General features: G+C 59.6%; 1 protein-coding gene across 1 annotated transcript; it reads left to right on the top strand.

The window, feature by feature from the left end:
* Nucleotides 1-4,122: 4,122 nt before the first annotated feature.
* FBXL6 (F-box and leucine rich repeat protein 6) lies at nt 4,123-25,846 on the top strand. Its single transcript, XM_064701435.1, has 11 exons — nt 4,123-4,140; nt 4,531-4,768; nt 5,347-5,529; nt 6,602-6,665; nt 7,517-7,570; nt 10,974-11,075; nt 14,541-14,654; nt 17,215-17,467; nt 18,967-19,198; nt 24,461-24,752; nt 25,841-25,846. The coding sequence occupies exons 1-11, from the start codon at nt 4,128-4,130 to the stop codon at nt 25,844-25,846; spliced, it is 1,551 nt and encodes a 516-aa protein (XP_064557505.1). The 5' UTR covers nt 4,123-4,127.
* The last annotated feature ends 255 nt before the right edge of the window (nt 25,847-26,101 follow it).

The following is a 26,101-nucleotide window of genomic DNA, read 5'->3' as shown; positions in this document are numbered from 1 at the left end:
CCAGGGAGACCCCCAGGGACAGCAGCGGCCAGCGGGGGCGCCTGGGGGCAAAGGTCAGGGGTCAGGGGTCACACAGACCCCCAGGGACAGCGGGGGCGCCTGGGGGCAAAGGTCAGGGGTCAGGGGTCACTGAGACCCCCAGGGACAGCAGGGGCCAGCGGGGGGCCTGGGGGACAGGGCAAAGGTCAGGGGTCAGAGGTCAGGGGTCACTGAGACCCCCAGGGACAGCAGGGGCCAGCAGGGGGACCTGGGGACAGGGCAAAGGTCAGGGGTCAGGGGTCACTGAGACCCCCAGGGACACCCAAGGGAACCTGGGGGACAAGGATGGGGACAGGTCAGAGGTCAGGGGTCAGAGGTCAGGGATAACCCCAAAGCCACAGTGGGATCAATGGGAACCTTTTGGGGGGCAAGGAACAGGTCAAAGGTCAAAGGTCACCAACAGCCCCAGGGGCCACCACAGGGATAGGTCAAGGGTCAAGGCTGGGGGTCAGGGTTCAGGGGTCAAAGGTCAGGGTCAGGGATCAAGGGTCAGGGTCAGAGGTCAAGGGCATGCTGGAGGTCAGGGGTCAGGAGCTGGGGTCAGAGGTCAGGGGTCAAAGAGCCTCTGTGGGTCAAGGTCTGGCTGTGAGTCAGGGGTCAGAGGTCAGGGGTCAAGGTGGAGGTCAGGGCTTGGGGGTCAGAGGTCAAGGTCCAAATGTAGGTCAGGGGTCAGTGACTAAGGGTGGGGTCAGGGGTCAAAGTTCAGGGTCAGGGGTCCGGGGTTAAGAATTGGGGTCAGGGGTCAAGGACCCTCTATGGGTCAGAGAGCAGGGACTGGGGTCAGAGGTCAAGGGTCAGGGTCAGGGGTCAAGGTCAGGGTCAGGAGTCAAGGCTCTGGGTTCAGGGGTCAAGGTCATAAGTCAAGGGTTGGGGTCAAGGGTCAAAGTTCAGGGTCAAGGATCCCCCAGACTCCTCCCCCCAAGCCCCCCCCCCCAAACCCCCAAATTTGAGTGGGGGGTCCCAAATTCCCCCCCCTTGCCCCCAATTTGGGTCAGGGGTCTCAGAGCCCCCCAAGACCCCCCCAAATTTGAGTGGGGGTCCTAAATGCCCCCTGGAACCCCCCCAAGGACCCCACCCCCAAATTTGGGTCTGGGGTCCCCAAATCCCCCCTAGAAACCCCCAGGTACCCCTCCCCCCTCAATTTGGGTCTGGGGTCTCCCCCTCCTCCCAATTTGGGTCTGGGGTCTTTCTCTGTGTGCCCCCCTCCCATTATTTTGGGTCTGGGGTCTCCCCCCCTCCCCCCCGTTATTTTGGGTCTGGGGTCTCTCTGTTTCCCCTCCCCCCATTATTTTGGGTCTGGGGTCTCTCTGTTTCCCCTCCCCCCCATTATTTTGGGTCTGGGGTCTCTCCCCGCCCCTCCCCCCATTATTTTGGGCCTGGGGTCTCTCTGTTTCCCCTCCCCCCCATTATTTTGGGTCTGGGGTCTCTCCCCGCTCCTCCTCCATTATTTTGGGTCTGGGGTCTCTCCCCGCTCCTCCCCCATTATTTTGGGTCTGGGGTCTCTCCCCGCCCCTCCCCCCACAATTTGGGTCTGGGGTCTCTCTGTTTCCCCTCCCCCCATTATTTTGGGTCTGGGGTCTCTCTGTGTGCCCCCCCCACTATTTTGGGTCTGGGGTCTCCCCGCCCCTCCCCCCTCCCCCCCCATTATTTTGGGTCTGGGGTCTCTCTGTTTCCCCTCCCCCGTTATTTTGGGTCTGGGGTCTCTCTGTGTGCCCCCCCCATTATTTTGGGTCTGGGGTCTCTCCCCACCCCCTCCCCGTTATTTTGGGTCTGGGGTCTCTCTGTTTCTCCTCCCCCATTATTTTGGGTCTGGGGTCTCTCTGTTTCCCCTCCCCCCCTTATTTTGGGTCTGGGGTCTCTCTGTGGGCCCCCCCCATTATTTTGGGTCTGGGGTCTCTCCCGCCCCCTCCCCCTTATTTTGGGTCTGGGGTCTCTCTGTTTCCCCTCCCCCCATTATTTTGGGTCTGGGGTCTCTCTGTTTCTCCTCCCCCCATTATTTGGGTCTGGGGTCTCTCCCCGCCCCCCCCGTTATTTGGTCTGGGTCTCCCGCCCTCCCCCCTCGCCTCTCTCGGGCCCCCCGCCTCTCCGGGGGGAGGGCAGCACCGCACCTGGGGGAAGGCGGGCTCAGGAGGGAGGGGCGGTCAGGAGGGGAGGCGGGGTCAGGTAGGGGAGGGGCGGGTCAGGGGACGGGGGGGGTAGGGAAGGGCGGGGGGGTCAGGGGAGGGCGGGGTCAGGGGGGAGGGGCGGGGTCAGGATGGAGGGGCGGGTCAGGGGAAGGGGGGGTCAGGGGGACCCAACACGGGGGGGGGGGGGAGGGGGGGGGGAGGGAGGGAGGCATTGGGGGGCAGGTGACATTGGGGGGGGACGGGGGGTCACAGGTGACACTGGGGCGGGGGTTCAGGGGACATTGGGGGGTCCAGGGGGGTCCAGGTGACATTGGGGGGTTCCAGGGCCGGGGTTGAGGGGACATTGGGGGTCCAGGGGACATTGGGGGGGTCGAGGTGACATTGGGGGGTCCTGGGGGGGTCCCAGGTGACAATGGGGGGTCCTGGGGCAGGTGACATGGGTGGGTCCTGAGGGTCCCAGGGGGGGGGTTCAGGTGACATTTGGGGGGTCCAGAGGTGACTTGGGGGATCATTGGGGGTCCCAGGGTGCATTGGGGGGGTCCGAGTGACTGGGGGGTCCGGGGGTCTCAGGTGAAAATGGGGGGGTCCTGGGTGGGTCCATGAGGGTCCCGGGGGGGGTTCAGGTGACATTTGGGGGTCCCAGGGAGGGATCCTGGGGGGTCCCGAGGTGACTTTGGGAGGGTTTGGGGGGGGTTCAGGTGACATTGGGGGGTCCTGGGGGGTCCATGGGTCCCGGGGGGTAGTGACATTGGGGGTCCGGGCACTGGGTGGGTCCCATGACTGGGGTTCGGGGGGGGTTCAGTGACATTGGGGGGTCGGGTCCCAGGGGACATTGGGGGTCGGGGGGTCTGGGTGGGGGGTTCAGTGACATTGGGGTCCCGGAATGGGGTTCGGTGACATTGGGGGTCCTGGGTGGGTCCATGAAGGGTCTCAGGGGGGGTTCAGGTGACATTGGGGGGTCCCAGGGGACATTGGGGGGTCGCAGAATGGGCGGGTCCATGCGGGGTTCCCGGGGGGCGTCCCGGAGTGGACGGGTCCATGCGGGGATTCCGGGGGGGGGTCCCGGTGACAAAGGGGGGGGTCCCGGTGACATTGAGGGGGGTCCCAGAATGGGCGAGTCCATGCGGGGATCCCGGGGGGTGGGTCCCGGTGACAAAGGGGGGGTCCCAGAATGGGCGGGTCCATGCGGGGCTCCCGGGGGGTGGTCCCGGTGACAAAGGGGGGGTCCCGGAGTGGGCGGGTCCATGCGGGGATCCCGGGGGGGTCCCGGTGAAAATGGGGGAGTCCCGGTGACATTGGGGGGTCCCGGTGACAATGGGGGGCTCTCGGAGTGGGCGGGTCCCATGCGGGGATCCCGGGGGGGTCCCGGTGACATAGGGGGGGTCCCAGAATGGGCGAGTCCATGCGGGGTTCCCGGGGGGGTCCCGGTGACATTGGGGGGTCCCGGAGTGGGCGGGTCCATGCGGGGTTCCCGGGGGGGGGGTCCCGGCGGAAGTTGCGGGAAGTTCCGGGGGGGTTTCCCACGGTGGGGCAGGGGGGACCCCGGCCCGGGGGGGGGGACCCCAAGGTGGGGGAGGGGTCGGTCCCAATGAGGGGGGAGGGGTCCCCAATTTTTGGAGGGGGGGGGGATCCCGGTTCCGCCCCTCCGCCCCCCCCTCACCGCCCTCCGCAGCCCCATCGCCGCCGCCGCCGCCGCCGCGCGCCCGGCCCCGCCCCCCGCGCCGCCCCATTGGCCGAGCCCGCCGCCGGCCCCTCCCACCGCTCTTTCCCATTGGCAGAACCCCACATCGAGGCCCCGCCCGCCCCGCGCCGCCCCGCGCGCTGATTGGCCGGAACGAACCGCGAGCGGGAATGGGCAGAGGGGGCGTGGCCGTAGTGGAGAGGGGCGGGGCCTCGCTGTAGGGAGCTGGGGACGGCTCGGGACGGCCCCGCCCTCTCCTTTAGCCACGCCCCCTTCCCAAGATGGCGGCGGTCGGTGAGAACGGGACGGGGAGCGCGGGACTCTGCCCCTCCCCCACCCCCCACGAGCGAGGCCACGCCCCCGGAAGGGCGGGGGGAGGGGCGGGAAGGGGGGAGGGACGGGGGGAGGGGCGGGGTTCCCCTCCCCCACCCTCGGGGTCACCCCCAGGCCCCGCCCCCAGCGCGGCCGGACGGGAGGGGGAGGGGCAGAAAAGGGGGCGGGGCTGAGGGGGCGGGGCTAAAGAGAGGGAGGGAGGTGGGAGGGACCCCCCTCATTCTGCCCCGCCCCCACGCCTCACCTGGGACCCCGCCCCGAGCCGGCACCAGCCCCGCCCCCACCCCAAAATAGCCCCGCCCCCTCACCTGCCCCACCCCCACTCCTCACCTGTCCCCCCCCCCACCCCAGCGCATGCACGGGGTCCCCCCAGCCCCCCCCGCAGGGCCCAGGTGAGGCCCCAGGTGAGGGCGAGGATGAAGGTGAAGGTGAAGATGAAGGCCCAGGTGAAGGCTCAGGCCCAGGCTCAGGTGAGGCCCCAGGTGAGCAGGGGGGCGGGGCCTCACCTGCCGGCGCTGCCCCCCGAGATCGTCCTGAGGATCTTCATGGCGGCCGTGGAGGGCGAGGGGGCGGTGCCCTTCCTGTGCAGGTGAGGGCACACCTGGGGCACACCTGGGCACACCTGGGATACACCTGGGCACACCTGGGGGCACCTGGGATACACCTGGGGACACCTGGACACACCTGGACACACCTGGGCACACCTGGGCATATCTGGGGGCACCTGGGGACACCTGGGACACACCTGGGGACATCTGGGCACACCTGGGCACACCTGGGACACACCTGGGACACACCTGGAGGCACCTGGGCACACCTGGGCACACCTGGGGATATCCACAGACACACCTGGACACACCTGGGCACACCTGGAGACACCTGGGCACACCTGGGATACACCTGGGCACACCTGGGATACACCGGGCACACCTGGGGACATCTGGGCATACCTGGGACACACCTGGGCACACCTGGGGGGTGGAACTGGCACACGTGGGGACACCTGGGTAGTACCTGAAGACACCTGGGGGCACCTGGGGGTACCTGGGGACACCTGGGCACACCTGTGGACCTCTGAGGCACACCTGGGCACACCTGGGGAGTACCTGGGGGCGCCTCAGGGGTTCACTGTCCCTCACCTGTCCCTCACCTGTCCCACCTGTGCAGGGTTTCCCGCGTTTGCCGCCTGTGGCGTGACCTGGCCGCCGACCCCCGGCTGTGGCTGCGGGTGCACCTGGGGGGGTCTCACCTGGGGGGGTCTCACCTGCGGAGGTCTCACCTGTGCGGCCCCGCCCGGCGCCGCCCCCCCGAGCAGGTGCTGAGCCCCCTGCTGCGATTGGCCGAGAGCAGGTGAGGGCTGGCCACGCCCACTCAGGTGGGAGGGGGCACACAGAGGTCACCGTGTCATCTGTGTGTCACCTGTGTGTCACCTGTGTTATCTGTGCTTACCTGTGTGTCACGCCTGTGTGTCACCTGTGTGTCACCTGTGTCACACCTGTGTGTCACCTGTGTGTCACCTGTGTGCCACCTGTGTCAGCTGTGTTACGTGTGTGTCACCTGTGTCACCTGTGTGTCACCTGTGTGTCACCTGTGTGTCACCTGTGTGTCACCTGTGTGTCATCTGTGTCACTGTGTGTCACCTGTGTCACACCTGTGTGTCACCTGTGTGTCACCTGTGTCACACCTGTGCTCACCTGTGTCACCTGTGTCACCTGTGTGTCACCTGTGTTACACCTGTGTCACCTGTGTCACCTGTGTGTCACCTGTGTGTCACCTGTCTCACCTGTGTCACCTGTGTGTCACCTGTGTGTCACCTGTGTCACCTGTGTGACACCTGTGCTCACCTGTGTTATGTGTGTGTCACCTGTGTCACACCCGTGTGTCAGTGCCTGTGTCACACCTGTGTGTCACCTGTGTGCCACCTGTGTGACCTGTGCTCACCTGTGTGTCACCTGTCTCATCTGTGTCATCTGTGCTCACCTGTGTGTCACCTGTACTCACCTGTGTCACCTGTGTGTCACCTATGTCACCTGTGTCACACCTGTGTCACACCTGTCTCACCTGTCTCACCTGTGTGCCACCTGTGTGACCTGTGTCACTTGTGTCACCTGTGTCACCTGTCCTTACGTATCCCTCAATTGACACCTGTCCTACCTGTCCTTATGTCCTCATCTGTCTCACCTGTCTGGTACTTGTCTCACCTGTCCCTCACCTGTCCCAATGTCCCCTCACCTGTCCCACTGTCCCCTCACCTGTCCCACCTGTCCCAATGTCCCTCACCTGTCCCACCTGTTCCCAATGTCCCTCACCTGTCCCCATTTCCCTCACCTGTCTCACCTGTCCCTCACCTGTCTCACCTGTCCCAATGTCCCTCACCTGTCCCAATGTCCCTCACCTGTCCCCACCTGTCCCACCTGTGCAGGTTCTCGCTGCTGCAGGAGTTCGTGCTCACTGATTGGAGCAACCACGTGGGAGCCGTGCTGCAGGTGAGGGCACAGAGGGGGGGAGAAACTCACCTGGGCACACCTGGGCACACCTGGGGACACCTGTGATCACCTGAGAGCACACTGGGGGGAGAAACACACCTGGGTCACACCTGGGGACAGGGACACACCTGGGTCACACACCTGGGTAAGGTCACACCGGGGTCACACCTGGGACAGTGACACCCCTAGGGTCACACCTGGGGTCACACCTGGGTGGGGTCACACCTGGGGTCAGGGAACACCCACACCTGGACAGGTCACACCTGGGGTCACACCTGGGGTCACACCTGGGACAGTGACACACCTGGGGTCACACCTGGGTGAGCTCACACCTGGGGACACACCTGGGGTCACACCTGGGTGGAGTCACACCTGGGGACACACCTGGGGACAGTGACACACCTGGGTCACACCTGGGGTCACACCGGGGTCACACCTGGGACAGTGACACACCTGGGGTCACACCTGGGTGGGGTCACACCTGGGTGAGGTCACACCTGGGGTCACACCTGGGGTCACACCTGGGGACAGTGACACACCTGAGGTCACACCTGGGGTCACACCTGGGGTCACACCTGGGGTCACACCTGGGGTCACACCGGGGTCACACCTGGGGACACACCTGGGGACACACCTGGGGACAGGGACACACCTGGGTCACACCTGGGGTCACACCTGGGGTCACACCGGGGTCACACCTGGGGTCACACCTGGGACAGTGACACACCTGGGGTCACACCTGGGGTCACACCTGGGGTCACACCTGGGGACAGTGACACACCTGGGGTCACACCTGGGGTCACACCTGGGGTCACACCAGGGTCACACCTGCCCCTCTCCCCTCCCCCCAGGCCCTGAGCAAGTTCTGTCCCCACCTGCGGCACCTGGAGCTGCGGCGCTGCCAGGTGACACCGCCCGGGACACCTGTTGGATTTTGGTGACACCTGTTGGGATTTTGGGGGCACCTGGGTGGGTTTTTGGGGACACCTGGGTGGGTTTTTGGGTGACCCCTGTGGTTTTTGGGGACCCCTGGGTGGATTTTGGTGACCCCTGTGGGTTTTTGGGGTCCCTGATGACCCCTGGGTGGGTTTTTGGGTGACCCCTGTGGTTTTTGGGGTCCCACCCCTGGGTGGGTTTTTGGGGTCCCATGGGTGGGTTTTGGGGTCCCCTGGGTGGGTTTTTGGGGTGATCCCGTGGTTTTTGGGGTCCTTGGTGACACCTGGGGACACCTGGGTGGGTTTTTGGGGTCCCCTGGGTGGGTTTTGGGTGACCCCTGGGTGGGTTTTTGGTGACCCCTGGGTGGATTTTGGGGTCCCCTGTGGGTTTTTGGGGACCCCTGTGGGTTTTTGGGGACACCTGAGCAGGTTTGGGGACACCTGGGTGGGTTTTGGGGACACTTGGGGACACCTGGGTGGGTTTTTGGTGACCCCTGTTGGTTTTTGGGGACACCTGGTGACCCCGGTCATGTTTGGGTGGCACCTGGGGACACCTGGGTGGGTTTTGGGTGACCCCTGTCGGTTTTTGAGGACATCTGTTGGGTTTTTGGGGGACACCTGGAGGGTCCCAGTGACACCTGGGTGGGTTTGGTGACACCTGGGGGACACCTGAGGCCATTTTGGGGACACCTGGGGGGGTTTTTGGTGACACCTGGGGAGGTTTGGGGACACCTGTTGGGTTTTTGGGGACACCTTAGGACATTTTGGGGACACCCGTGGGGGTTTTGGGGTTCTCTGGTGACACCTGTCGGGTTTTTGGGGACACCTGGGGAGGTTTGCTGACATCTGGGGGGGTTTGGTGACACCTGGGGGACACCTGGGGCCATTTTGGGGACACCTATTGGGTTTTTGGGGTCCCTGTCGGTTTTTTGGTGACCCCTGTTGGGTTTTTGGGGACAGCTGAGGGGTTTTTGGGGACCCCTGTCGGGTTTTGGGTGACCCCTGGGTGGATTTTGGTGACCCCTGGGTGGATTTTGGGGTCCCATGTCGGTTTTTGGGTGACCCCCGTGGTTTTTGGGGTCCCTGGTGACACCTGGGGACACCTGTCGGTTTTTGGGGACACCTGGGGACACCTGAATGGGTTTGGGGACACCTGGGGACACCTGTTGGGTTTTTGGTGACCCCTGGGTGGATTTTGGGGTCCCCTGTCGGTTTTTGGGTGACCCCTGTGGGTTTTTGGGTGACACCTGGGGGTTTTGGTGACACCTGTTGGGATTTTGGGGGCACCTGGTGACACCTGAGGGGATCTGGGGACACTTGGGGGGGAAATGGGGACAACCTGGGGGACACCTGGGTGGGGTTTGGGGTCCCTGGTGACACCTGTTGGGTGTTTGGGGACACCTGAGGACATTTTGGGGACACTTGTGGGGGTTTTGGGGTCCTCTGGTGACACCTGTCGGGTTTTGGGGACACCTGTGGACACCTGGGTGGGGTTTGGGGACACCTGGGTGGGTTTTGGGGACACCTGGGTGGGTTTTTGGTGACCCCTGTTGGGTTTTTGGGGACACCTGGGTGGATTTTGGGGACCCCTGTCGGTTTTTGAGGTCCCATGGGTGGGTTTTTGGGGTCCTCTGGGTGGATTTTGGGGTCCCCTGGGTGGGTTTTTGGGTGACCCCCGTGGTTTTTGGGGTCCTTGGTGACACCTGGGGACACCTGGGTGGGTTTTGGGTGACCCCTGGGTGGATTTTGGTGACCCCTGGGTGGATTTTGGGGTCCCCATGGGTGGGTTTTTGGGGTGACCCTGGGGGTTTTTGGGGTCCTCTGGGTGGATTTTGGGGTCCCCTGGGTGGGTTTTTGGGTGACCCCCGTGGTTTTTGGGGACCCCTGGGTGGAATTTGGGGTCCCCTGGGTGGGTTTTTGGTGACCCCTGTCGGTTTTTGGGGACACCTGGGTGGGTTTTTGGTGACCCCTGCCATGTTTGGGTGACCCCTGTGGGTTTTTGGGTGACCCCTGGGGGGTTTTTGGTGACCCCTGGGTGGATTTTGGGGTCCCATGGGTGGGTTTTGGGGTCCCCTGTCGGTTTTTGGGGTCCCCTGGGTGGGTTTTTGGGGACCCCTGTGGGTTTTTGGTGACCCCCGTGGGTTTTTGGGGACACCTGGGTGGGTTTTGGGTGACCCCTGGGTGGATTTTGGGGTCCCCTGTGGGTTTTTGGGGACACCTGTTGGGTTTTTGGTGACCCCTGGGTGGATTTTGAGGTCCCCTGGGTGGGTTCTGGGTGACCCCTGTGTGGATTTTGGGGTCCTTGGTGACACCTGGGGACCCCTGGGTGGATTTTGGGTGACCCCTGTGGGTTTTTGGTGACCCCTGGGTGGGTTTTTGGTGACCCCTGGGTGGGTTTTTGGGGTCCCCTGGTGGGTTTTTGGGGTGACCCCTGTGGTTTTTGGGGTGACCCCTGTCGGTTTTTGGGGTCCCATGGGTGGATTTTGGGGTCCCCTGTGGGTTTTTGGGTGACCCTGTGGGTTTTTGGGGTCCCTGGTGACACCTGGGGACACCTGGGTGGGTTTTTGGGGTCCCCTGGGTGGATTTTGGGGTCCCCTGGGTGGATTTTGGGGTCCCCTGTCGGTTTTTGGGTCCCCTGGGTGGGTTTTGGGGTCCCCTGGGTGGGTTTTTGGGTGACCCTGTGGGTTTTTGGGGTCCCTGGTGACACCTGGGTGGGTTTTGGGGTCCCCTGGGTGGGTTTTTGGGTGACCCCTGGGGGGATTTTGGGGTCCCCTGTCGGTTTTTGGGTGACTCCTGTGGGTTTTGGGTGACCCCTGGGTGGATTTTGGGGTCCCCTGTTGGGTTTTGGGTGACCCCTGGGTGGATTTTGGGGACACCTGTTGGGTTTTGGGGACACCTGGGGACACCTGGGTGGCTTTTGGGGATACCTGAGGACATTTTGGGGACACCTGGACAGGTTTGGTGACACCTGGGTTGGTCCCAGTGACACCTGGGCAGGTTTGGGGACACCTGGGGGACACCTGAGGCCATTTTGGGGACACCTGAGGGGATTTGGGGACACTTGAGGGGGGTTGGGGACACCTGGGGGACACCTGGGTGGGGTTTGGGGTCCCTGGTGGCACCTGGGGATGTTTTGGGGACACCTGGAGGGTTCCCAGTGACACCTGGGAGAGAGTTTGGGGACACCTGGGCAGGTTTGGGGACACCTGGGGGGGATTTGGGGACACTTGAGGCCATTTTGGGGACACTTGGTTGGTTTTTGGGACACCTTGGCAGGTTTGGAGACACCTGGGTGGGTTTTTGGGTCCCCTGGGTGGATTTTGGGGTCCCCTGTTGGTTTTGGGGTGACCCCCGTTGTTTTGGGGCTCCGCAGGTGGAGCCGTCGGCGCTGGGGGCGTTCCTGGCCGCCCCTCCCCCCCTGCAGCGCCTGCGCCTGAGCTGCCCCCGCCTGCGGCCGGTGCTGCCCGCCCTGGCCGTGAGTGCCAAAATGGACCGAAATGGCCCAAAAACAACCCAAAAATGTCCCCGAAATGTCCCAAAAATATGGCAAAAATATCTCAAAAACAACCCAAAAATATCCCCTAAAATAACCCAAAAATACCCCCAAAAATATCCCAAAAAACACCCCAAAAATTACCCAAAAATATGGCAAAAATATCCCAAAAACAACCCAAAAATACCCCAAAAATACCCAAAATATCCCAAAAATGTCCCAAAAATATCCCAAAATGTCCCAAAAATAACCCCTAAAATAACCCAAAAATATGCCACAAAATACCCAAAATATCCCCCCAAAATATCCCAAAAATGTCCCAAAAATATCCCAGAAATATCCCCTAAAATACCCAAAATATCTTCCCAAAAATACCACCCAAAGTGTCCCAAAATGTCACAAAAATAACCCCCAAAATACCCAAACCATCCCCCCAAAAATACCCCCCGAAGTGTCCCAAAATATCCCAGAAATGACCCAAAAATACAGCAAAAATATCCCAAAAATAACCCAAAAATATCCCCCAAAATACCCAAAATATCCCCCAAAATATCCCAGAAATGTCCCAAAAATATGGCAAAAATATCCCAAAAATAATCCAAAAATATCCCCTAAAATAACCCAAAAATACCCCCAAAAATATCCCAAAAATTACCCAAAATTATTCAAAAATATCCCAAAAATATCCTCTAAAATAACCAAAAAAATCCTCTAAAATAACCCAAAAATGCCCTCTAAAATAACCCAAAAATACCCAAAATATCCCCCAAAAATACCCCCCAAAGTGTCCCAAAATGTCCCAAAAATGTCCCCAAAATTACCCAAAAATGTCCCCAAAATAACCCAAAAATATCCCAAAAATAACCCCTAAAATACCCAAATGTCCCCCCAAAAATGTCCCAAAATGTCCCAAAAATGTCACAAAAATATCCCCCAAAATACCCAAAATATACCCCAAAAAATATCCCCCAAAGTGTCCCAAAATGTCCCAAAAATAACCCAAAAATATGGCAAAAATATCCCAAAAATGTCACAAAAATATCCCAAAAATGTCACAAAAATATCCCCTAAAATAACCCAAAAATACCCCCAAAAATATCCCAAAAAACACCCCAAAAATTACCCAAAATTATTCAAAAATATCCCAAAAATATCCTCTAAAATAACCCAAAAATATCCTCAAAAATATCCCAAAAATATCCCCTAAAATAACCCAAAAATACCCAAAAATATCCCCACAAAAATACCCCCCAAAGTGTCCCAAAATGTCCCAAAAATATCCCAAAAATGTGTCCTAAAATACCCAAAATATCTCCCCAAAAATGTCCCAAAATGTCCCAAAAATGTCACAAAATGTCCCCTAAAATAATCCAAAAATACCCCATAAAATACCCAAAATATCCCCCCAAAAATACCCCCCCACAAAGTGTCCCAAAATGTCGCAAAAATATCCCCCCAAAAATAACCCAAAAATATCCCCAAAAATATCCCCTAAAATAACCCAAAAATATCCCCCAAAAATATCCCAAAATTATCCCAAAAAACACCCAAAAATTACCTAAAATTATTCAAAAATATCCCCTAAAATAACCCAAAAATACCTCACAAAATACCCAAAATATCCCCCCAAAAATACCCCCCAAAGTGTCCCAAAATGCCCAAAAACGCCCAAAAATATCCCTAAAATAACCCCCCAAGAATCCCAAATCCCCCCCAAATCCCCCCAAAACTGCCCCAAATGCCCCCAAAGTCCCCTAAAAATTTCTAAAAAACTCCCCAAAAAAATCCCCATAAATCCCCCAAAAACTAAAAAATATCCCAGAAAAATCCCAAAAAAATCCCCAAAAATCCCCTGAAAATCAAAAAAATCCCCAAAAAATGCCCAAAAAATGCCAAAAAAATCCCCCAAAAATCCCAAAAAATCCGCAAACTCCCCAAATCCCCCACAACCCCAAATCCCCAAAACTGCCCCAAATGCCCAAAACCCAAAAAACTAAAAATCCCAAAATCCCAAGAATCAAATAAAAGCCAAAAAACCAAAAAATCCCAAAAAAAATCACAAAAATCTTCCAAAAATAAAAAAAATCCCCAAAAATGCAAAAAAATCCAAAAACCAAAAACAAAAAATCCCCAAAAACTCCCCAAAAATCCAAAAATCCCAAAAAATCCCAAAAAATCCCCCCCAAACCCCAAATCCCCCCAAAATCCCTCCAAAACTGCCCACCAAAGTCCCCTAAAAATTTCTAAAAAACTCCCCAAAAAAAATCCCTCCAAAAATCATCCGAAAATAAAAAAAATCCCCAAAAAATCCAAAAAAATCCCCAAAAAATCCCCAAACCCCCAAATCCCCCTGACCCCCATAAACCCCCAAATTCCCCTCAAAACTGCCCCAAATGCCCCAAAATCCCCAAAAAACCTCTAAAAAAATCCCCCAAAAAATCCCCAAGAATCACATAAAAGGCCAAAAAAAATCTCCAAAAAATCCTCAAAAATACCCCGAAAAAAAAAAAAAAATCCCAAATAAATCCCAAAAAAATCCAAAAAAAATCCAAAAAATCCCAAAAAAAATCCCCAAAAATCCAAAAAAATCCCTGAAAATAAAAAAAAAACCCCAAAAATGCCAAAAAATAATCCCCAAAAAAATTCTAAAAAAATCCCGAAAAAATCCAAAAACCCCCAAATCCCCGAACCACCCCAAAAACCCAAAAATCCCAAAACCCCAAAAATTCTAAAAAAATCCCAAAAATCTCCAAAAATCAAAAAAATCCCCAAAAAATCCCAAAACAATCCCCAAATCCCCCCTAATCCCCAAAATCCCCAAAACTTTCTAAAAAATCCCAAAAAAATCACCAAAATTCCTCGAAAATTCCCCAAAAATCCCCAAAAAATGCCAAAAAAAAATCTCAAAAAATTCCAAAAAAAATCCCCAAACCCCAAAATCCCCTGACCCCCTAAAACCCCAAATGCCCCAAAATCCCCCAAAAAATTCCTAAAAAATCCCGAAAAAAATCCCTAAAAATCCCCCAAAAAATCAAAAAAAATCCCCCAAAAAATCCAAAAAAAATCCCAAAAAAATCCCCAAAAATCCCAAAAAAATCCCAAAAAAACCCCAAAAAATCCCCAAAAAAAAAAAAAAAAATCCAAAAAAAATCCCCAAAAAAATCCCAAAAAAATCCCAAAAAAATCCCAAAAAATCCTAAAAAAATCCAAAAAATCCAAAAAAAATCCCTGAAAATTCCAAAAAAATCCCCAAAAATGCCAAAAAAATCCCCAAAAAATTCAGAAATTCCAAAAAAAATCCCCAAAAAATGCCAAAAAAATCCCAAAAATCCAAAAAAATAAAAAAAAATCCCCAAAAAATGCCAAAAATCCACAAAAAATCCCAAAAAAATCCCCAAACTCCCCAAATCCCCCCAAATTCCCCCCTGACCCCCCAATTCCCCCCAGGCCGGGCCGTGCCCGGGGCTGCGGCTGCTGGAGCTGGAGCAGAGCCCGGGGGGGCCGGGACCCCCAAACCCGCTGCCCCTGGAGCGGCTGCAGGCGGCGCTGCCCCTGCTCGAGGTACCCAAACACCCCAAAATCACCCCAAAATCACCCCAAAATCATCCATGGGAACCCCAAATAAACACCCCAAAATCCACTCCAACCAACCCCAAAAACACCCCAAAATCACAACCCTGGGACCCCAAAATCCCACCCAAAACACTCACCTGGGCCACCCACCCAAACCCGCCTGCCCCTGGAGGGCTGCAGGCCCCTGCTCGAGGTACCTACCAAAAACCCCCCCAAAATACAACCCAAAAACCCAAAATCACCCCAAAATCACCCTGGGAACCCCAAAATCCAACTGGGCACCCCAAAAAACCCCAAAATCCACCCCAAAATCCCCCAAAATCCCCCAAAAATCCAACTGGCCCAAAACCAAAATCCCCAAAATCCACCCCAAAAAAATCATCCTGGGAACCCCAAAATCACACCCAGGGACCCCAAAAACCCCAAATCCACCAAAATCATCTGGGCACCCCAAAAAAACCCCCAAAACCGCACCCAGGGACCCCAAAAACCCCCAAAATCACACCCAGGGACCCCAAAATCACACCCAGGAACCCCAAAAACCCCAAAATCACCCCAAAACCTCACCTGGGACCCCCGAACCCGCTGCCCCTGGAGCGGCTGCAGGCGGCGCTGCCCCTGCTCGAGGTACCCAAAATCACCAAAAATCACCCCAAAATCACCCCAAAATCACACCCAGGGACCCCAAAAAACCCAAAAAACACCCTGAAATCATCCTGGGAACCCCAAAATCCATCTGGGCACCCCAAAAAACCCCAAAAACCGCACCCAGGAACCCCAAAATCACCCCAAAAACACGCCCAAAACCCCAAAAATCCCTAAAAACCACACCCAGAAACCCCGAAAACCCCCCAAAAACCACACCCAGGGACCCCAAAATCACCAAAACTCACCTGGGAACCCGAAACCCCCCGACGCTGCACGGGAAGCCCCGAGTACCAAAATCACCCAAATCACCCAAAACACCACCCAAAATTCCATCTGGGAACCCCAAAAAACCCCAAAAACCCAACCCGGGAACCCCAAAAACCCCAAAATCCCTAAAAACCACACCAGGAACCCGAAAAACCCCCCAAAACCACCCAGGGACCAATCCCCAAAATCATCTGGAACCCCAAAAATCCACACCAGGGAACCCAAAAACCCCTAAATCACCCCAAATCACACGCCAAAAGTCCTGAAAACTCCCAAAACCCAGCAAACCCAAAAACCAAACACCGGAACCCCAAAACCACCGGGACCCAAAAAAACCCAAAATCCCCCCAAAACCCATCACCTCGAATCCCCCAGGAACCCCAAATGCCACCGGGCGCTGCCCGAACCCCAGTACCCAAAACACCAAAAATCACCTAAAAACAGCCGGAACCCCAAAACCCCAAAAATCACACCCAGGGACCCAAAAACCCCAAATCAACCCAAAAATCACCACCCAAAACACACCCAAAACCCCCAGAACCCCAAAATCCCCCCAAAACCTCACCTGGGACCCCCGAACCCGCTGCCCTGGAGCGGCTGCAGGCGGCGCTGCCCCTGCTCGAGGTACCCAAAACCACCAATCACCAAAATCACCTACCCAAAATCACCCCAACAAAACCCCAAAATCAACCCCAAAATCACCCTGGGAACCCCAAAATTCACTGGGCACCACCCCAAAACGGCACCCAGGAACTCCAAAAACCCCCAAACCCACCCAAGAACACCCAAAATCCAAAAAACACCAGAATCCAAAAACACCCCAAAATCAACCTGGGTGCCCCAAAACCAACCCCAATCCCAAAAACCCAAAATCCCCTGAACCCCAAAATAACCCTCAAAATCTACCTGGGACCCCAAACCCGCATCATGAAGCGCCTAGCCGGGAACCCCTTCACCTGGGCACCCAAAACACCCTCTAAAAAACCAAACCACAAAACAACCCCAAAATCCATCAGAACCCCAAAATACCCCAAAAACCCCTAAACAAAAACCCCAAAATCATCTAAGAACCCAAAAAATCCCAAAAACACACTGGTACCCAAAATCAGCCTGGGAACCCCAAACCCAAAAACCCCAAAAACCGTCACCTTTGGGATCCCAAAATAGCCTAAGCACACCTGGGAACCCCAAAATCACTCTCTGAAACCCCCAAACAACCAAACCTCACCTGTGGCCCCCCAACCACCTTGGGTGCCTCCAAAAAACCATGGTACCCCACTGAACCCCAAAAATCCACCTGGACCCCAACCCCCACAGGTGCCCCAAACTCCCATAGGGACCCCTCCCTAAACCGCACCTGGGCACCCAATGACCCCACACCAATCCACAGTGCCCCCCCCTCTTACGTGCCCCTCCCCCATCCTCACCTGTGCCCCTCCCCCCCATGCCCCTCCCCCACACTCGATGCCCCTCCCCCCATTTTCACCTATGCCCTCCCCTCTCAGTGCCCCTCCCATCCCTCACTTCCCTCACCTCATGCCCCTCCCCCACCTTGGTGCCCCTCCACCCTCAATGCCCCTCCCCCATCTCAGTGCCCCTCCCCCCCTTCTCACCTGTGCCCCTCCCCCTCCAGGTGCTCCGCTTGGGCGGGGCCCTTTGGGAGCCCCAGCGCTGCCCCTCCCCCACCCTGCCCCGCGCCGCCCCTCCCCCCTCGTTCCCCCGGCTCCGCCAATTGGCGCTGGGGGCGGGGCCGGGGGCGGGGCCGGGGCAGGTGGGGGAGGGGCTCCTGCGGCGCCTCCTGCGCGGGACCCCCGGGCTGAGGGGGCTGCAGGTGAGGGGGGGGCACCAGGTGAGCCCCCGGGAGCTGCTGGAGCTGCCGTGCACAGGTGAGGGGGGGGACACACCTGGGGCACACCTGGGGCACACCTGGGGGACAGCTGGATAGCTGGGGCACTGGGACATTGGGGACACACCTGGGACACACCTGGGCACACCTGAGGGACAGTGGGACACACCTGGGACACACCTGGGACAGACCTGGATGGGGACACAGCTGGGACACACTGGGGACATGGGGACACACTGGGACACACCTGGGCACACCTGGGACACACCTGGGGACTGGGGACACACCTGGGGGACATGGGGACACTGGGGACATGGGGACACACGTGGGATACATGGGAACACCTGGGACACACCTGGGCACACCTGGGGACATGGGACATGGGGACACACCTGGGACACACCTGGGAAGGACACACCTGGGGACACTGGGGACACACCTGGGACACACCCTGGGGGGGCTGCAGGTGAGGGGCGCACCAGGTGAACCCCGGGACTGCTGGAGTGCGAGCGCGGTAGAAGGGGGGGAACACCTGGGGCACACCTGGGACACTGGGGATGGGACACACCTGGGACACACCTGGGGACAGGGGACACACCTGGGCACACCTGGGGATGGGACACTGGGGACACACCTGGGGAGGGGCACACCTGGGTCACTGGGACACACCTGGGGACAGGGACACACCTGGGGACATTGGGGAACGGACACACTGGGGATGGGACACGGGACACACCTGGGCACACCTGGGCACACATGGGACACACCTGGGATACACATGGGACACACCTGGGACACACCTGGGGACATGGGACACACCTGGGACACACCTGGGACACACCTGGGGACACGGGGACACACCTGGGGACATGGGGACACACCTGGGACACAGCTGGGCATGGGGACACACCTGGGGACACACCTGGGGACACACCTGGACACACCTGGGGGGACATGAAGGGACATGGGGACACACCTGGGGGATGGGGACACACCTGGGACACACCTGGGGGGACAGGGGTGGGTCACGGGGTGGGTCAGGTGTCGTGAGCTGTGTCCCCATTGTCACTGGGTGTCACTCTGTGTCACACATTGTCACTGTGTGTCCCCAGAGCTGGAGGTGCTGTCCGTGCCCGTGTCCCCGGGCTGTCCCCATTGTCACTCTGATGTCCCCTATCTCTGTCATTGTCCCCAGAGCTGGAGGTGCTGTCCCTGCCCGTGTCCCCGGGCTGTCCCCATTGTCACTCTGATGTCCCCTGTCCCTGTCATTGTCCCCAGAGCTGGAGGTGCTGTCCCTGCCCGTGTCCCCGGGCTGTCCCCATTGTCACGCACTGTCACACATTGTCACACTCTGTGTCCCCAGAGCTGGAGGTGCTGTCCGTGCCCGTGTCCCCGGGCTGTCCCCATTGTCCCCATTGTCACTGTGTGTCACTCATTGTCACACACTGTCCCTGTCATTGTCCCCAGAGCTGGAGGTGCTGTCCGTGCCCGTGTCCCCGGGCTGTCCCCATTGTCCCCATTGTCACTCTGTGTCCCCAGAGCTGGAGGTGCTGTCCCTGCCCGTGTCCCCGGGCTGTCCCTCGGTGTCGCCGCGCGCGGGGGGCGTGGCCTGGCGGCACGTGACCCGCCGGTGGCACCGGACGCTGCTGGAGCTGGACCTGAGCGGGCGCCGCGACCCCGACCTGGGGGCGGCCCTGGCCGAGTTCGGGCCCCGCGACCCCCTCAGGGTGCTGCGGGTGGCGGGGACAGCGGTGACAGCGCGCGACCTCAGGTGCGGGGACAGCGGCGGGATTGGGGGCATTTGGGACACTGGGGACATCGGGGGGATTGGGGACATTGGGGGGACTGGGGACACTGGGGGGATTGGGGACATTGGGGGGACATTGGGGGGACTGGGGGGATTGGGGACAGTGGAGGGATTGGGGACACTGGGGGGATTGGGGGGCATTGGGGACATTGGGGACACTGGGGGGGTTGGGGACATTGGGGGGATTTGGGGCACTGGGGGGATTGGGGACATTGGGGACATCATTGGGGGGATTGGGGACACTGGGGGGATTGGGGACATTGGGGGACATTGGGGGCATTGGGACATTGGGACCCCCTCAGGGTGCTGAGGGTAGCGGGGACAGCGGTGACAGCGCGCGACCTCAGGTGCGGGGACAGTGGGGACATTGGGGACATCGGGGGGATTGGGGACACTGGGGTCATTGGGGACATTGGGGGGATTGGGGACATTGGGGGGATTGGGGACATTGGGGGGACATTGGGGGCATTGGGGACATTGGGGGCATTTGGGACATTGGGGACATTGAGGGGACATTGGGGACATTGGGGGGAGTGGGGGGACATTGGGGGGATTGGGGACACTGGGGGGATTGGGGACACTGGGGGGATTGGGGACATTGGGGGGATTGGGGACATTGGGGACATTGGGGGGATTGGGGACATTGGGGGGATTGGGGACATTGGGGACACTGGGACCCCCTCAGGGTGCTGCGGGTGGCGGGGACAGCGGTGACAGCGCGCGACCTCAGGTGCGGGGACAGCGGGGACATTGGGGGGATTGGGGACATTGGGGGGATTGGGGACACTGGGGGGATTGGGGACACTGGGGGGACTGGGGACATTGGGGACACTGGGGGGATTGGGGACATCGGGGACAGTGGGGACATTGGGGACACTGGGGGGATTGGGGACATTGGGGACATTGGGGGGATTGGGGACACTGGGGACATTGGGGGGATTGGGGACATTGGGGGGATTGGGGGGATTGGGGACATTGGGGGGATTGGGGACAATGGGGGGACATTGGGGACATTTGGGGGCATTGAGGACATTGGGGACAATGGGGGATTGGGGACATTGGGGGGATTGGGGACATTGGGGGGACATTGAGGGGATTGGGGACATTGGGGACATTGGGGACATTGGGGCATTGGGGACATTGGGGGATTGGGGACATTGGGGGGACATTGAGGGGATTGGGGACATTGGGGACATTGGGGACATTGGGGGCATTGGGGACATTGGGGGGATTGGGGACATTGGGGGGATTGGGGGGATTGGGGACATTGGGGGGATTGGGGGCGTTGGGGGGATTGGGGCATTGGGGACATTGGGGGATTGGGGGACATTGGGGGGATTGGGGACATTGGGGGCATTGGGGTGTTGGGGACATTGGGGGGTTTGGGGACATTGGGGACACTGGGGGGATTGGGGACATTGGGGGGACATTGGGGGGATTGGGGACATTGGGGGGATTGGGGACATTGGGGGGATTGGGGACGTTGGGGGGATTGGGGACATTGGGGGATTGGGGACATTGGGGGGACATTGAGGGGATTGGGGACACTGGGGGGATATTGGGGACAATGGGGGGACAATGGGGGGATTGGGGACATTGGGGGGATTGGGGGGACATTGGGGGGGCATTGGGGCATTGGGGACATTGAGGGGACATTGGGGGCATTGGGGACATTGGGACCCCCTCAGGGTGCTGAGGCTGGCGGGGACAGCGGTGACAGCGCGCGACCTCAGGTGGGGGGACAGCGGGGACATTGGGGGGCATTGGGGGGATTGGGGACATTGGGGACATTGAGGACATTGGGGACACTCTGGGGATCAGCGGACATTGAGGGGACACTGGGGGGTGACAGGTGACCCTCCGATGGCCCCCCTTTGTCTCCGTGTCCCCAGGCCGCTGCTGCGCTGTCCCCAGCTGTCCCCACATTCCTGGGGGGGCACAGGGGACATTTGGGGGGCTCAGGTGACACTCAGGGTCCCTCAGGTGACACTCGGGTGACACTCAGGTGTCACTGGGTCACTCAGGCTGTCATTGTCCCCAGCCCGCTGCTGGCGTGTCCCCAGCTGTCCCCACATTCCTGGGGGGGCACAGGGGACATTTGGGGGGCTCAGGTGACACTCAGGGTCACTCAGGTGACCCTCAGGTGACACCCAGGTGTGTCTATCATTGTCCCCAGCCCGCTGCTGCGCTGTCCCCACGTTCCTGGGGGCACAGGGGACATTTGGGGGGCTCAGGTGACACTCAGGGTCCCTCAGGGACACTCAGGTGACACTCAGGTGACACCCAGGTGTGTCTATCATTGTCCCCAGCCCGCTGCTGCGCTGTCCCAGCTGTCCCCACGTTCCTGCGGGGCTCAGGGGACATTTGGGGGGGCTCAGGTGACACTCAGGGACACTCAGGTGACACTCAGGTGTGTCTGTCATTGTCCCCAGCCCGCTGCTGCGTTGTCCCCAGCTGTCCCCACATTCCTGGGGGGTGACAGGTGACACTCAGGTCACTCAGGTGACACTCGGGGTCACTCAGGTGACACTCAGGTGACACTCAGGTGTGTCTGTCATTGTCCCCAGCCCGCTGCTGTGCTGTCCCCACATTCCTGGGGGGCACAGGTGACACTCAGGTGACACTGGGGGGGTCAGGGACACAGGGGGTGACAGGTGACACTCAGGGACACTCAGGTGTCACTGGGTCACTCAGGTGTCCCTTGTCTCCGTGTCCCCAGCCCGCTGCTGCGCTGTCCCCAGCTGTCCCCACGTTCCTGGGGTGACACAGGTGACACTCAGGTGACACTCAGGTGACACCCAGGTGTGTCTATCACTGTCCCCAGCCCGCTGCTGTGCTGTCCCCACGTTCCTGGGGGGGCACAGGGGACATTTGGGGGGCTCAGGTGACACTCAGGGTCCCTCAGGTGACACTCAGGTGACACTCAGGTGTGTCTGTCATTGTCTCCAGCCCGCTGCTGGCGTGTCCCCAGCTGTCCCCACATTCCTGGGGGGGCACAGGTGACACTCAGGGACCCTCAGGTGACACTCAGGTGACACCCAGGTGTGTCTGTCATTGTCCCCAGCCCGCTGCTGGCGTGTCCCCAGCTGTCCCCACATTCCTGGGGGGGCACAGGGGACACTCAGGGTCACTCGGGGACACTCAGGTGACACCCAGGTGTGTCTATCATTGTCCCCAGCCCGCTGCTGTGCTGTCCCCAGCTGTCCCCACATTCCTGGGGGGTGACAGGTGACACTCAGGTGACACTCAGGTGACACTCAGGTGTCACTGGGTCACTCAGGTGTGTCTGTCATTGTCCCCAGGCCGCTGCTGGCGTGTCCCCAGCTGTCCCCACATTCCTGGGGGGGCACAGGGGACACTCAGGGACACTCGGGGACACTCAGGTGACACCCAGGTGTGTCTATCATTGTCCCCAGCCCGCTGCTGCGCTGTCCCAGCTGTCCCCACATTTCTGGGGGGGCTCAGGTGACACTCAGGGTCCCTCAGGTGACACTCAGGTGACACCCAGGTGTGTCTATCATTGTCCCCAGGCCACTGCTGTGCTGTCCCCAGCTGTCCCCACATTCCTGGGGGGCACAGGGGACACTGAGGTGACACTGGGGGGGTCAGGGGACACTCAGGGTCACTCGGGGACACTCAGGTGACCCTCAGGTGTCCCTTGTGTCCCTGTGTCCCCAGCCCGCTGCTGTGCTGTCCCCAGCTGTCCCCACATTCCTGGGGGGGCACAGGGGACATTTGGGGGGGCTCAGGTGACACTCAGGTGTCACTGGGTCACTCAGGTGACCCGGCTGTCGCTGGCCCCACATTTCTGGGGTGGCACAGGGGACATTTGGGGGGGCTCAGCTGACACTCAGGGACACTCAGGGTCACTCGGGGACACTCAGGTGTCCCTTGTCTCCGTGTCCCCAACTGTCCCCACATTCCTGGGGGGCACAGGGGACATTTGGGGGCTCAGGTGACACTCAGGGACACTCAGGTGTCACTGGGTCACTCAGGTGACCCGGCTGTCGCTGTCTCCAGCCCGCTGCTGTGCTGTCCCCACATTCCTGGGGGGCACAGGGGACACTGAGGTGACACTGGGGGGGGTCAGGGGACACAGGGGGTGACAGGTGACACTCAGGGACACTCAGGTGTCACTGGGTCACTCAGGTGTCCCTTGTGTCCGTGTCCCCAGCCCGCTGCTGTGCTGTCCCCAGCTGTCCCCACATTCCTGGGGTGACACAGGTGACACTCAGGTGACACTCAGGTGACACCCAGGTGTGTCTATCACTGTCCCCAGCCCGCTGCTGTGCTGTCCCCACGTTCCTGGGGGGCACAGGGGACATTTGGGGGGCTCAGGTGACACTCAGGGTCCCTCAGGTGACACTCAGGTGACACTCAGGTGTGTCTGTCATTGTCTCCAGCCCGCTGCTGGCGTGTCCCCAGCTGTCCCCACATTCCTGGGGGGGCACAGGTGACACTCAGGGTCCCTCAGGTGACACTCAGGTGACACTCAGGAGTGTCTGTCATTGTCCCCAGCCCGCTGCTGGCGTGTCCCCAGCTGTCCCCACATTCCTGGGGTGGCACAGGTGACACTCAGGGTCCCTCAGGTGACACTCAGGTGACACTCAGGTGTGTCTGTCATTGTCCCCAGCCCGCTGCTGTGCTGTCCCCAGCTGTCCCCACATTCCTGGGGTGGCACAGGGGACACTCAGGGTCACTCGGGGTCACTCAGGTGACACTCAGGTGACACTCAGGTGTGTCTGTCATTGTCCCCAGCCCGCTGCTGCGCTGTCCCCACATTTCTGGGGGGGCTCAGGTGACACTCAGGGTCCCTCAGGTGACACTCAGGTGACACCCAGGTGTGTCTATCATTGTCCCCAGGCCACTGCTGTGCTGTCCCCAGCTGTCCCCACGTTCCTGGGGGGGCACAGGGGACACTCAGCTGTCACTGGGTCACTCAGGTGACCCCGCTGTAGCTGTCCCCAGCTGTCCCCACGTTCCTGGGGGGGCACAGGGGACATTTGGGGGGGCTCAGGTGACACTCAGGGACACTCAGGTGACACTCAGGTGTGTCTGTCATTGTCCCCAGCCTGCTGCTGGCGTGTCCCCAGCTGTCCCCACGTTCCTGGGGGGGCACAGGGGACACTGAGGTGACCCTGGGGGGGTCAGGGGACACTCAGGGTCACTCGGGGACACTCAGGTGACCCTCAGGTGACACCCAGGTGTGTCTGTCATTGTCCCCAGCCCGCTGCTGGCGTGTCCCCAGCTGTCGCTGCTGGACGTGTCCTCGTGTCGCCGCCTGCCCCGCGGCACCAAGCGGCCGCACCGGGGCCGGGGGGCGGTGCTGGCGCTGCTGCGCGCGCTGGGGGCCGGGGGCGACCCCCGGGGGGCGACCCCCGAAATGGGGACACCCCCAAATGGGACATCCCTGGAGATGGGGACATCCCCCAAAGTGACACCCCCCGAATTGGGGACACCCCCCGAAATGGGGACACCCCCAAATGGGACATCGCTGGAGATGGGGACACCCCCAAATGTGACATCGCCCGAGATGGGGACACCCCCGGAAATGGGGACACCCCCCGAGATGGGGACGCCCCCAAATGTGACATCGTCCGAGGGGCATACCCAGAGATGGGGACACCCCCCGAGATGGGAATACCCCCAAATGTGACATCCCTGGAGATGGGGACACCCCCCGAGATGGGGACACCCCCAAATGTCACATACCCGGATGAGGGGACACCCCCCGAATTGGGGACGCCCCCGGAATTGGGGACACCCCCAAATGGGACATACCCGGATGAGGGGACACCCCCGGAAATGGGGACACCCCCCGAGAGGGGGACACCCCCAAATGGGACATCCCTGGAGATGGGGACACCCCCGGAATTGGGGACACCTCCGGAATTGGGGACGCCCCCCAATGTGGCACCCCCCGAATTGGGGACATCCTCCGAGATGGGGACACCCCCAAATGGGACATCCCTGGAGATGGGGACACCCCCGGAATTGGGGACACCCCCGGAATTGGGGACACCCCCAAATGGGACATCGCTGGAGATGGGGACACCCCCGGAATTGGGGACACCCCCCGAAATGGGGACACCCCCAAATGTGGCATCGCCCGAGATGGGGACACCTCCCGAAATGGGGACACCCCCCGAGATGGGGACACCCCCAAATGGGACACCCCCCGAATTGGGGACACCCCCCGAATTGGGGACACCCCCAAATGTGACGCCCCCCGAAATGGGGACACCCCCAGAATTGCGGACACCCCCCAAAGTGACACCCCCGGAATTGGGGACACCCCCAAAACAGGGGACCCCCCAAAAGAGGAAACCCCCCCATGAGGAGACCCCGCCCACAAAGAGGAGACGCCCCCCAAAGTGACCCCCCCCAAATCAGGAGACCCCTCCCAAAAGTGATCCCCCCAAATCAGGAGACCCCTCCCAAAAGTGACCCCCCCAAAACAAGGGACCCCCCCGCCCAAAAGAGGAGACCCCCCCGGGATAAACCCCCCCAATGAGGAGACCCCGCCCACAAAGAGGAGACCCCCCCCAAAATCTGAGAGACCCCCCCCCCAAATTCTGAGCCCCCCCTTTCTGGAACTCCCCCCAGTTATGAGACCCTTCCCCAATTATGAGACCCCCCCCAAATCTGAGACCCCCCCCCAATTCTGAGACCCCCCCAAAATTCCGAGAGCCCCCAATTCTGAGACCCCTCCCCAAATTCCGAGACCCCCCCCATTCCGAGTCCCCCCCAATTATGAGACCCCCAAATCTGAGATCCCCCCAATTTTAACCCCTGCAATTCTGAGACCCCTCCCCAAATTATGAGACCCCCCCAACTTTGAGCCCCCCAAATCCTGAGGCCCCCAAT

Source organism: Zonotrichia leucophrys, unplaced genomic scaffold, assembly GCF_028769735.1.
Source record: "Zonotrichia leucophrys gambelii isolate GWCS_2022_RI unplaced genomic scaffold, RI_Zleu_2.0 Scaffold_617_29651, whole genome shotgun sequence".
Classification (NCBI taxonomy): domain Eukaryota; kingdom Metazoa; phylum Chordata; class Aves; order Passeriformes; family Passerellidae; genus Zonotrichia; species Zonotrichia leucophrys.
The sequence above is the reverse complement of the archived record's forward strand: the minus strand, read 5'-3'. Positions and strand labels throughout refer to the sequence as shown.